Source organism: Grammomys surdaster, unplaced genomic scaffold (genome assembly GCF_004785775.1).
Source record: "Grammomys surdaster isolate TR1022 unplaced genomic scaffold, NIH_TR_1.0 125752, whole genome shotgun sequence".
Classification (NCBI taxonomy): domain Eukaryota; kingdom Metazoa; phylum Chordata; class Mammalia; order Rodentia; family Muridae; genus Grammomys; species Grammomys surdaster.
In genome coordinates, this window is record NW_021620584.1 from 1,191,091 (window position 1) to 1,204,428 (window position 13,338).

At 47.0% G+C, this 13,338-nt stretch overlaps 1 protein-coding gene across 1 annotated transcript in view; it reads right to left on the reverse strand.

Annotated features, from left to right (window-relative positions):
- Window positions 1-225: 225 nt before the first annotated feature.
- The window catches only part of Mcm5 (minichromosome maintenance complex component 5), a 22,337-nt gene continuing 9,224 nt past the window's right edge, over window positions 226-13,338 (reverse strand). The window contains exons 8-17 of the mRNA XM_028788584.1: window positions 11,824-11,995; window positions 10,551-10,662; window positions 8,069-8,212; window positions 7,718-7,783; window positions 7,281-7,457; window positions 5,992-6,104; window positions 4,828-4,956; window positions 3,388-3,530; window positions 1,978-2,105; window positions 226-1,135 (exon numbers count right to left, since the gene is read on the reverse strand). Of these exons, the coding sequence (XP_028644417.1) occupies window positions 1,034-1,135; window positions 1,978-2,105; window positions 3,388-3,530; window positions 4,828-4,956; window positions 5,992-6,104; window positions 7,281-7,457; window positions 7,718-7,783; window positions 8,069-8,212; window positions 10,551-10,662; window positions 11,824-11,995 (1,286 nt within the window). The 3' untranslated portion in view covers window positions 226-1,033. The remainder of the gene's footprint in view (window positions 1,136-1,977; window positions 2,106-3,387; window positions 3,531-4,827; window positions 4,957-5,991; window positions 6,105-7,280; window positions 7,458-7,717; window positions 7,784-8,068; window positions 8,213-10,550; window positions 10,663-11,823; window positions 11,996-13,338) is intronic.

Consider the following 13,338-nt stretch of genomic DNA (forward strand, 5'->3'; position numbering starts at 1 on the left):
TTTTTCAAGACAGGGTTTCTCTGTGTAGTTCTGGCTGTCCTGGAACTCACTTGGTAGACCAGGCTGGCCTCGAACTCAGAAATCCGCCTGCCTCTGCCTCCCAAGTGCTGGGATTAAAGGCGTGCGCCACCACCGCCCGGCCTCTTACAGTTGTTTTACGGTCAATGACCGAAGTTGTTTTCAGTGATAGTATGCTCAGTTAATTCAATGCTTCCCATTTATAAATGTACTTTAAATAACAAACTTTATTTCACTGACTTTCCCTTGATTTTGTTAATTCTGGATTTCTAAAAGCACAGTTTTCGGCATTTTGGTAATACAAAGTGTTGGGGTGTCTTCCTTTAACAATGTCACTAGTACTGCCAGGTCCTCACAGCTCCTTCACTGATTAAACCCTGAAGTCTGATTCCTCCCCCAGTGATACACACACACCACCGAGGCCCACTTGCTGTAAATAAAGCCCTGGAGACTTTCTACATTACAGCCTGCTTGGGATTTCATTGACAGCCATTCACTCACTGAGCTCAGCTTCGTCAAATCTGTTTACAGATTAGGAAACTGAGGCACAGACAGCTCACTGAAGAATCCAGTTCTCACATCAGGTGCTGCTGAAGAGATCTCAAAGATTCAGCCTTGTACCCCACACAGTACTGCTGTCACACTGGCTCCACTGTCCTTAGCAGCCAGGGACTCACTCACTTTATTTCCTCTGTACACACGAAGAAGCTTGGCAGTCAGTGGCCCAGGAGCCAATACACAGACTCGTCTACAACCAGGCCTGTTCCTGCTCCAGACACATCTTGCTGAGGAGACATGACAGGGGCTAGGCAGCCAGAGCAGAGAGAGCCCTCAGACACCCGAACACAGTATATGAGGCCAATAGACCAAAGTACATTTCCAGGGGCTGCAGATGTGCTACAGACAGCAGTCTGAGGCAGAGAGGCAGGGGAAAAGGTTTGGAGCAGTGCAAGAGCACTGACTGGGAGGTGGGTGGTTTGTGCACTGCAGGTTTGAGGGTTGATGGGCAGTGGACTCATTTGAGGCGATAGAGCACCTTGCGCTGCATGCGGTGCTGGATCTCACCCCTGCGTAGCATGAGCTGCAGCACCTTTCGGATGGCATGCTCTGGATATTTCTATAGGAAGAAGCACAAGACAGATGCACAGGTATATCATTATGACCCAAGGGAGTTGATGCACGACCCCCCCCCATCATAGATAATTTTAAACAGACAAAAAATATCCACCTCCATTCTGCTTTGACTTCAGAAAGCCTCATATATGATACCTCCTGTGTACTAGGCAAGTAGAGTCCTATATCGACTTTATGGACTTAGTATTAGAAATAATCTCATTTTATAGAGGAAGAAATAGGCACAGACTGTCACCTGTTTGGGTCATATAACAATTAAGTAAGATAGGACTTAAGTCGCTGTAACCCTAGAAATCAAGCTTTCTCCAGCCCCAGCCTCAGTTAACACTAGTGTCTTCACTTATAGAGGGCCAGTACCCAATACTATATAATTTACTTCCAGGAGCAAACTGAGAGGATACACAGGAAAGGGAACAAAAGACAGAAACCAGGGACATCCTCATGATTTTAAAGGGCCCAGGCATCTCCTGGCACCCCAAAACAGTATCTCCTATGCTGGAATCAGTAGCCCTCTCCTTAATGAGCTGAAAGGTTCACTCATCTGGTTCAAGTCTTTCCTACCCTAAAAGGATCCAAACAAGGGAAAATCTAAGAGATGGGGAAATTAGGTATTGGTTTCTCCAGACCCGGCTTCCTCCTTTCCTATAAATAACCAACTCCAACTGTAGACTGTAGCAGTTAGCTCAAACACCCCCATCCCAGCACCCCTCTGCTGAACATGGAACACTGTATGTGATGGCTGAGTGGGAACCAGACTAAGAGAACCAGTAGGATACCCTCTGAATCCTGGGCCTGGCTTACAGACCCAGGGTTAGGAAGGCTCACCTGCTTGGTGAAGTCCTGGACAATGCTGTGTTCAGACACCTGGGAGCCTATGGCAAAACGGCGCTTGAGTTGCTTCTCAATGCGGCTCAGCATCTCCTGGTCCTCCTGGGTAGTGAAGCCCTCCACTCCTGTGAGAGTACAATATGGAAACTGGGCGCTAGAAACCCCAGTTCATTCATACTGGGAGGGCCAGAGATGACAGCCTCTAACTAGAGTGGCCTGAACCCATCCCCAGAGAAAATTAAAGACAGAACACCATGTGACAGTGGAGGCCTCACCAGGGAAGTGAGAATCAAGTAATATGGGGAAGAGTTCTCTAAGCAGAGGGAAAGGTAACAGAGGCCATGCAACAGGCACAGAGCTAGGTAGCAGAGACACCGTGGTAACTGAGAGTCAGGTGCCATAAGACCCTGTGGGCTACACATACCAAGACAACAGGAACACCCACAGAAAAGACTTTGAAGGAAGCAATTTTTATTTGGTTGGGTTTATTACTTCATTACTTTTGAGGAACAGTGTCGTTGTATAGCCCTGGCTAGCTTCAAACCTCAAACCCAAGAGATTCTCCTGCTTCTGCACCATCATGCCCAGTGGAAGTATAGGTTTTGAGTTAAAGAGAGCAAGAAGGGAGGGAAGGCAGAGCCCTCTAGAGTACAAATCTTTGAGAAGTACTATCCATGAGAAGCCCTGGGTAAGCAGAAGGTGTACAATCTTACCAGATAAGAAAGAGAACCATTCCTTCTCCAACATACCTGGCCCAGCTGTCACCACCCCTCTTAATTCCTTTCACTCACTACCTATAACAGCCTCCTCACCTATCCCACCAAGAAAGGTTGGAAAGCCTGTGGAATGGGTAGGACAGGAACCTTGGGAACTACTTGCTTATAGCTCTGTCATCTAGACAGTGATTGGCAAATGCTAAGTCAGATTTACTGCCAGACTAGGGTGGATGTAACTCTAAAGAGGCTGGCATATCACCAATCTCAGAAGACTGGCTGAAAGCAGGCAGCAAACATTAAGGCTCAGGGCCAAGAGGCCTGTATTCCACCAAGACTGGTGACCATGACACCACAGAAGCTGTCAGTCTCATCTCCATGACAGGAAGATGTGGCTGGTATGCCAGACATGGCTGTCAAAAAATGGAGGCCACAAATTAGGAAACTCTAGTTCTTAACAGGAGGGAGGGCTGACAGCCACTCTTTACAGTGATAGGCCTACAATTACTTTTAATGAACCAACTCAAGAGGTCTATGGAGAAGGAAGCTCCTTCCTCCTACAATAGTTAAAGCATCCAGGAGAGAAGCAGGGGAAAGGCTATTATCAAAACCACATCCAGGCAGCACCCTACAGGCCACCAGCTAACTAAATCTCTATCCTAGAGTCCAAGACCACAGTCCAGCACTTACTCACCCGACAGGTTGCCAGACAAAGCAGCATCCAGTGTGGACACCTGGAACAGCCTCAACGCCTCCTCTACATCAGCCTCGGTGGCAAAGGGCTGCAGTTTCATCTTACTGAGGGCCTCAGCAATGCGCACAATAGCCTCCAGCTGCCTGTTGGAACAACAAAGTACCCAAAAGGCTCAGCCCACATTCCTTCCTCTGATCCTCCAGCAAGGACCATGGCCAAGGTAGTTAGGACTACAGGGGAGTTTGCTGGCTATCTATTACCCTTTATTCTTACTACTGGAACCCAATCTTTTAAAAAGATTTATCTATTTCATGTATATAGGTACACTGTTGCTGTCTTCAATCATACCAGAAGAGGACATCGGATCCCCATCACAAACAGTTGTGAGCCACCATGTGGTTTCTGGGAATTGAACTCAGGACCTCTGGAAGAGTAGTTAGTGCTCTTAACCGCTGAGCCATCTCTTCCACCCTAGAACCCAATTTTTATTCCAGCACATGCTGCCTGCTAAAGAATATTTCCTGCCACCAGGTGGTGGTGGCACACACCTTTAATCCCAGCACTTGGGAGGCAGAGACAGGCGGATTTCTGAGTTCGAGGCCAGCCTAGTCCACAGAGTGAGTTCCAGGACAGCCAGGGCTATACAGAGAAACCCTGTCTCGAAAAAACAAAACAAAACAAAACAAAACAAAACAAAAGAACATTTCCTGCCTTTTTGGTCCAGGTGTGGCCCATAAGTTCTAAATCCATGCATCATATGAAAATGTCAGAAGTGTCCATAAAAAAACCATGTCTTCTTCCCACTGTCTCTTTTGGTGCTCAAAATGTGGAAATGATGGCTGTAACTTCTAAAACCATACAGGGCTGAAAGGCTGGCAAAGGTGAATGTAATGGAGCCCAGGGTGACAGCTCCAAAAAACCACCATAAACTACCACCTACTTCCTAAAGTTTAATAATGAAAATAAACTTCCACTTAAGCTACTCTCTTTGGGTTTCTTTATACACAATCAGATCTACTTGTAACCAATATTGATTAATATTGAATAATATGGCAAGTGCTTCTCTGCTACTAGAGGTATAATTCAACTGTTACTAACTCTGTTGTCTATAAATGACAACCCTAGTAGTAGAAGTATAAAGAAGAATTGAGACCCAGTGAAGATCTGTAGAATTTCCCTGTAGTTACATAGCCGGTCAGAGGCTAGGACAGAGTCCTCCCCTTTCTTCAGGCTGCCTCTCAAAGAGGGAAGCCAGGCAAAATACAGAAGTGAGAATTACCCAGGCATTCCCCAGCCTCAAACACACACAACAAAATAGATAATTAGGAAGCCACAGCACATGATCTCAGATGACCCCTTGCCCAGTCCACCCTGGGCCTGCATTATGAGAATGGCAGTGGCTAACTGGCCCTGCTCTCTGAGGTAAGCCCACTTGCTCACCGCACAGTGATGGGGATGCTGGATCGACGGTCGCTGTCCCTCTCATGCTGACGAGCCCCACTCCGCATGATGATGTAGCGGTTCTTCAGCTTCTCTGCTGCCTCTGCTGATAGCCGAGGTCCACATCTCCTGCAGATTGCAGAGCGAACTAGAGTAAGGTCAGAACAGAATCCAAGGTTGCCCCCACCCTGTTCCCAGGCCTCTACTGGCTCGCAAAGATGAATGTTCCCAAATACAGCTTCCTGCTCATGATATAGCTATCAAGTCATTTGAAAGAGATTTAAGAAAAACTGGACCTGGCTATCAGCAGGTATCAGAGATCTACATGGCACCTCTCTGAGAAAGTAGGAAGCGAGAGTGTGAACTTAGGTGCAGAAAACTAGTCTTGTTGCTGGCTGCAGTATGCTGTCTGACCACCAGGTGTACACTGCTCCAGTCACTGAGGGCCACACAGGAGCAGGAAGCCCAACAGGGAACAGGCTTCCCAGCAGTCCAGCTTCTCCACTCCATCTCCCTGACTTAAGAGGATGAGAAAATTGAGGCCCAGAGATAAGATCTCCCTGAAGGCTTCCCAAAGCTCAAAACCACAGCAAAGACACAGGAACTGTTAACGCCTACTCACTGTGGCAGAAGTGGTGCATGCATGAGGGGACCACTCAACTGCTACAACTGATGAGTACCCCATTTTTGGGGCTTCGCCCTTTCAAAGATAAACCCTGAGAATCTGAATAAGAAGGTTAAGAGCACAGCCTCTGGGAACTGTTACAACTACTTTCCGTATACGGCCTTGGACAAGTAATCTGACCTTGCACCTTAGCTTTCTAGAACAAACTTATAGGTCATTTATATACAAAAAATAGAATCATGTCTAGTACAGAAGAAACACCATGTGTCCCAATGACAGTTTACAGCTGAAATCTACTAAGTATAAGGCCTGGTGCGGTAATATACCAAGAATTTAAACATAAACTTTGAGAAACTGGGGCTCAGAATGCTTGAGCAATCTGTCCAAAGCCATAAACTTAAACTCATGGAGAGGGTCACAGTAATGGGTAAGAACAGGACAAAGTTCCAAACAGGGTTACCAGGTAATCCTGGGGAAGGAGCAGAACAGGACTGGGCTCTCCCTCCATCCAAAAAGCTCATGCTACCCCCAGCACTCACGCTCGGCAGTAGGCAATGAACTTCTTCATCTTAGCCAGGTCGATCTCACCCTCCACAGCCTGTGTCTGTGTCAGTGCACTCACATGCAGAGTGATCACGTGCTTGGCCAGCATCTAAGGAGCACAGGGAACACTGGGTCAGCTCACAGGTTTAACAGACAAGATGAAATAATATGGCAAGTGCGTGTGTTCCAGTCCCTTTGGCCTGTCTGCCCTAACTACAGCAAGTATCTACTTAAGCATGGACAGTGGACAATATCCGAGCCGTTCTGACACTTCTATCAAAACTACTAGAAAAGGCTTCTTCCTCTTCCTTTCAGGAGAGTTAAATCAATAGCTAACATTGCAGGATATTTGATCACACTGTGAACCATGAGATTTTTTTTTTCTTGTTGTGGTATGGCTCAGCCCTTTAACCCCAAACAATGAAGGTAAAGTTAATTTGTAGAAGGAAACACCCATGTTTGAAAGTGGTATCTAATTGAGTGGCAAACAAACTGATGAATCAGAGAAAGGTTTGACAGAAAAGGATATGCCCAAGTCTCATAAGAAAAAAAAAAAAAAAAGAGAGAAGCTACTTAAGGGGCAGTACAGAGAAAAGGAGGAGCCCGTTGTACTGAGACAACTGTACAGAGACAGGTTACAGGGAAAGAACAAGCTGGACAGAGGTGAAGACAGAACAAGCCAGAAAATGAGAAGGAGCCAGAAAATTAAGACATGTTGCCAAAGTTAGTTTGAGGCCAAGCAGAGCAATTCAGAGACGCTGAGAGGCACCAGATTGAATCAGTCATCTTGAAGCTGAGTCTGAGACAGACAGCCAGAGTTCAGAAAACCTGCACCCTCAGCCTGGCCAAGACAGGTTTTGTCTTTACCATCACAGAAAGCAACTGTCTAAGAATAAAGCCTCCAAAAGGGAAGCAGAAAGAGACAGCTGGTCCAACAACCTAGATCCTCATGGGCATTATACCTATGGCCTTACCAAATTCCATAAGCTATTTTCTTTCAGAAATTTACTAACAAGGGTGAAGGGCAGAGCTCAGATTTTAGAGTTCTTGCTTAAAAAAAAAAAAAAAACAACAACAACAACACAGCACCTCCCTCAGGGCATACATAGGACTAGGTCTTAGGACTGTAGGTTCCTTCTCTCCAACACTCCACTAGCCACTAACAAGTCATTGATATGCTTCCTCCTAGACTATCTGACCACTAGCATTTCTGTGGCAAAATCTCTTATTCACCCTCATGACCACGAACCTATCTGTTGTCACCAGCCTAGCCCCTGAGACATACCATGTCCCTCTCCTCATTGTGCTCATCTTTGACGATGAAGATCATGTCAAATCGGGACAAGATGGTAGGCATGAAGTCAATATTGTCCTCCCCTTTTGTTTCATCCCATCGGCCAAACACTGAGTTAGCTGCAGCCAGAACAGAGCAGCGAGAGTTCAAGGTGGTAGTGATCCCAGCCTGAATTAGAAAGGGAAGTAAACAGAGCAAATCACCAATTATCCTGGGACACGCCTCTCCATCATATATGAACATATGAACTCATACATTACATACATGTATGTAAGTGTGTATATGCTTACATGTGTGTGCTCTTGCTCCCCTACTCACAGTTCCAGGCCTGCTGCTGCTACCACAGTCTTGGACAAAAAGGACTTGGTTACACCCATCAGAGCAACCTTAGGAGGACTGAGGATTGCTGAAGGGTGGCTGCCACTCACCTTGGCAATGGAGATGGTCTGCTGCTCCATAGCCTCATGGATTGCTACACGGTCATCTTCCCGCATCTGCATTGAAGAGTTTGTCTATCAGAATCCTCACCCAAGAAGGGGAGAGTGACAGAAAAATAACTAGGAATGCCACCATTGTGTAGTAGACTTTAGGCCAGCCAATAGCAGATAATCACACAGGCTTGGCTTTCATTCTCCCGAATTTCCAGAGTACCCCGAGGAGGCAAAGCAACCTAGCCCAAGTTCCCCCAGAGTAATGGGCACAAGTCATTCAGAAGTGGTATCTGCTACCACACCTTAGGCCACACAGCCCAGTCCTGTGTCTAGAAGACGTAGACTCACTTTGTCAAACTCATCAATACAGACAACCCCACCATCGGCCAGAACCATGGCTCCACCTTCCATGATGAAGTTTCGAGATGAGGGGTCCCGCATCACTGAGGCAGTCAAGCCAGCAGCACTGCTGCCTTTCCCAGATGTGTACACCTGGAAGAGACAAAAGGCATCAGTACTTTGTGCTAGCCCCAAAGGGCAAGATCTCAGAGGGCTGTGACTTACCCACATCACACTGCAAAGCTGGTTGAACAGTACAGAACTCAACACCTAACTGGGCCTCAGCCTTTCCTTCCTCTTTGGAAGGCTCACCTGAGCTACAGCACATCCCCTGTGATGTTAAGTATTGATCCCCAGAAAGAGAGAGAGAGAGAGAGAGAGAGAGAGAGAGAGAACACGCGAGACAGTGTGGAGATGGAGGCGGATGTTCACGTGTCTGTAGCAGTCAAAGGACACTGCATGTGCGTGCATGGTCCTCAAAAGGAAGTTAAGCCCCAGATGCTATGCTCAGCTCAGTGCTCTGGAGCATCAACCATCCACCTCGAGACATTCACTGTCCCTGGAAGTCACCTTGGAATCCAATTGGCAACTTCAGTAACTACGGCTCTCGTCCCTCGTCTGACGTCTCCCTCTTCCTTGGCCCCTCCCCCTTTCATCAAGGGGAGGGGCCGAGACGGGTAACATAGTTATCTTTCCCCGGCACATCCAGATCCACAAAACCAATTACACATTAAATGAAAATAGATCAAACGGGGTCTGCGAGCTGACTACAAGGGGCTGAAGGACCGTGCCGTTCCGTCAGAAGAACGGTGCCCACGCACACCTCCAGACACAGGCAGGCACCAACGTCAAGACCCACTCATGTTCGAGCCTTCACGAAGGCTCTGCTGTCATCCCAAGAGTGTCCGCCACGCCTTGCCCAAATCATTTCTGGCCATCATGCTTCATGCTGTCCCCTCTGTTCCCCTTAACAGCAACCTAACCCCGCCACGCCCACTCCTGTAACCATAAGGAGTCTTCTTTTACTAAACCCAAGGTGAGCCACAAAGCAAGGACAGACAGTACAGAGGCCACGCCCACCTCTCAGGACCATGCTTCTCTACTGGAGACTTCACCTCTCAGCTCACCTGCTTTGCCACTCTCTGGTCACGTCAACACCGCCAATCACCCTTAGTTGAGTATGAGGGTCCAAACCCAGCTCCTACCCATGTCCCCATCGCTACTGCTCTACTCTGTCACCTTGCTTTTAACCTCTGTGTCAATAAATTCCACTGGTCAGACCTCAAAAAAAAAAAAAAAAAAAAAAAGTATTGATCCCCAGAAAAGGACATATTTGAAGCTGCCCTCAGGGCTGGGGACTCTTGGGTTTTAGGATGCTTAGGATGCCTGAGTCCATCATCTGTGAAGACCTGTATGCTACATATTGCCAGACCCCTTGAAATATAGTAAATCCTACCTGAGGTACATGTAAGTGAGACATATTCAGATCACACTGTGCTAACATGAATGCCAAGGATTCAATACTTGCATGTAATAGGCCTGGGATGTACTTAAGTGGTAAAATATTTGCTTAACATGCACAAGATTTGGGGTTTATCTACACACACACACACACACACACACACAGCTTATATTGAACCACAGTATAAGCAGATTATACAAATTAATTCCACCTATTCTTACTTTCTAAATGTGGCTACTATAAGATTTAACATGACACAACTTATATTTTCAGGCCTTGGTATTTCTTTGGGACAGTGTCAATGTGTTTAACTTAGCACACCTCCTGTTCATCCAAAACCACCACTTTCCAAACTGCACAGACCAGTCGGTTGTCACATCCACCCTTTCCCTGATCCTCCCAGACCCAGGACACCTGGGTCATTAGACACACTGGCTTGAACCTTGTTCTAAAGTTCCCCAGCAGGGGGATCTTAAGCAAGACACCTTACTGCTCCGCCCCTACATCCAAGGCATAATATGAGCAGTAGCACATGACCACAAGAAGACAGTTAAATGAGTAAAAACTTGGCAGGTACTTTAGAGCCCTGGCTGTCCTGGAACTCACTCTGTAGACCAGGCTGGCCTTGAACTCAGAAATCCATCTGCTTCCGCCTCCCAAGTGCTGGGATTAAAGGCATCTGGCCCTTTTTTATTCCAGCTATTATCATAAGCAGTGTTATTACTTAGCAAATGGGTGAGCTGATGCTCAGGGAATCTAGGCTACCTCTCCCAAGTCCACATGCAGCTACTGCAAGGCTGAGAAGCAAACCAGGCCTGACTCAGTCCAATGTTCTTACCATCCACCCTACACACATACACCTTCCTTCTCCAACCCCCTCTGCCATCCTGACCACAGTCAAGATGAATGAGGAGGAGGATCTGGTTGAACCAGATCCCATGCATGTTCAGGAACTAGGTAAATCTACTCTGTAGCCTTCCTCCCTGCTGGAACACCTAAGCCATGAGAAAGCTGTCCCCAGCCACTTACCCCAATGGGAGAGCACTTCTCCACAAACTTCAGAAGCTGAGACTTGGCTGTACCAGGATCCCCCAACATTAGCAAGTTGATATCACCTCGGCGAGTGAGTCCATCTGGTAGCCTAGAGACAACCAGTAGTTAGAAGACAAAGTAAGAATCTACTTGAGGGCTATCTTCTGAACTAACTCATGATCGTCCCACCTCAGTCTCTTGGCTTTATGTGGGCTGGTCACCCTCCCCTAAGAGTCTCACAACAGGTGGAAATGACAGAGTCTGGGCCAGAAATAAGCTCACACCCAGTTCTCTAGTTCCTAGCCTAACACTGGAGGGTAAGTTATTTCTCAGATAGGAAAGTAACAGAAATGGCACCAAGGGCTGTGCACATTGCAGAGTAGCTACAGGGCAGAATCCTGCCCAACCTGTTACCTGAAGCAAGTCCTTTCGTTCTCTGTGCCTCAGTTTCCTCATCTATGAAATGATAGACTGCTGAGAGGACAGGCTGGGTTCAGGACAGATTAAGCACTTACAAGAATGCTCTGAACATACAAAAAGCATATTAAACAGTAGCCACTAGTATATACTGTCATTGCTGCTACTGTCTGATCTCAATTAGTTTAGAGTTTCAAACAGACATAGGAAGCCAGGAATGGTGATCAACACCTGTAATCTTAGAATCTGGGAGTCTGAAGCAGGAGGATCATGAGTTTGAAGGACAGCTTGATTAAATAATAAGACCTATTTAAAAAGAAAAGCCAAAAGAAAGAAAGAAGGAAGCAAAGAAAGAGAGCTGGAGAGATGGCTCAGTGGCTAAGACTGCTCTTCCAGAGGTCCTGAGTTCAATTCCCATCAACTACATGGTGGCTCACAACCAATCATAATGTTATCTGATGCCCTCTTCTGGTGTCTGAAGAGAGCAACAGTGTACTCATGTACATAAATAAATAAATCTTTAAAAAAAAAAAAAAGAAAAGGGAGAGAAGGAAGGAGGGAGGAGGGAAGGAGGGAAAGAGGGAGGGAGGGAAAGAGGGAGGGAGGGAGGGAGGGGAGAAAGGACACATGACACTTTCTAAGTGTCAGGTATTTCACATGTCTCATTCATAGAAACTTTCAAGGTGACATCTCTCACACTAGATCACAGTCTAGGCCAATGGTTTCCCACTGTGCTCCCCAGTGCCAGTAGGCTGAGGGACCTAGGAGACATGGAAGAACGACTGGTCCTCATCATTCAGATGTCCTCCTGCAGCAGCCTTGTCAATCAGCACCCTCCTCCCAGACCCCTCACCTCTTCCGGGAACCTCCAAAAAGCAGGCAGGCAATGGCCTTCTTCATATCCATGCCCCCAAAGATGGAGGGGGAAATGCTCTTGGAGACAAGCTCATATATGTTTGGGAGGGCAGCCAGGCGACGAAATTCCTCCTCTTCCTGTGGGCTGACAGACCCAGCAAAGCTGCGGCCTATGACAGAACAGGAGCATAAGTGAGCAAGGTGCATCTCCTTCAGCCTATTGCTGGGTCTAGCCCTAGATCAGGAACACCCTGACACACACACACACATATACATACACACACACACACACCCCCATCAACATACATACACCAACAGCTCTCAGCACCAGGAAGACACAATCTCACTCAGTTAAGTTAGGGCACAGGGCTATACCAGTCTTTCAAATTTCAAGGGTCCAGAGAGGAAAAGGAGGTTCCAAACAATCATGCCAGATCACAGAGCCCCTGGGAACCACTGGAAAGTCTCTCATAATGCAAATAAAGTAAGTAGAGAGCCAATGCATTGCTTGATCAAATAGAATGGCTCACTTGAGCTGCTGAGTTATGGAGAAGGAGGACCGAGTGAAGAGGGTTGGACCAAGTGGCAGAGGTCTTGAAAACAACCCAGGAGAAAGAGTGGGACTCAGAGCAGGGAGGTAAGAAGTGGCCAGCCCTGGACATGAAGTAGAGCAGCCAAACAGCATGCTTACTGGGACAGGGGTGCTGAGGAGGATCTGGAGGGTTTGCAAAGGAAGGGAAAGGAAGGGTAAGGAAGAGCCAGCTTCAGAAGATGAGAAATACATTGATATGGTAAGTGTTGTAACCAAGGGAATTTCTACCAACATGGAATATGGACACAGTACTGAGACCTCTCATTCTTGGGCCCAATCCTCAAGGTGGTTCCCACTGCCCCTGGATGTAAGCATGAGCTCTCTACTCCATCTGAGAGCTGAGGCCATTCACTTGGCCCTACCACTCAACCCAACCCCTACTAGAGATCCTCTCACTCACACCCCCAGCCCCACGAGCCTTTAGTTCCCACCAGCTCTCCTTTATACTTGAAAAGACCCTCCTTCACATCGCCATCCTTCAAAGCCATTGCTGACACTCCTGACAGATGAGGCCTTCCCACAATGCTCTAGCTCCTTTTCAACACTTCAATGGAATTAAAGCAGTTCAGTGTCAGATACTCGTTCCTTAGGGGCTCTTTTTTCCAACTAGATCCTGTCTGTTCAACTCTCATGCACTTTTTCCTCTCCACCTACTAAGATGTAGCACAGGACACACTACATCCCATCTACAGCACTGAGTCATGCAACTCAATTATGAGTTTAGGCAGCAACCTCAGGGCAGGAGCTACAACTATACCAATAGACATTTTAGGGCAACAAATTTTTGCTTACTGTAAAAATGAACACCCTAGGATAGGGAATATAGCTAAGTGGTAGAATATTTGCCTAGTACCCACCATACACATATACACACACACACACACACACACACACACACACACACACACACACACACACACA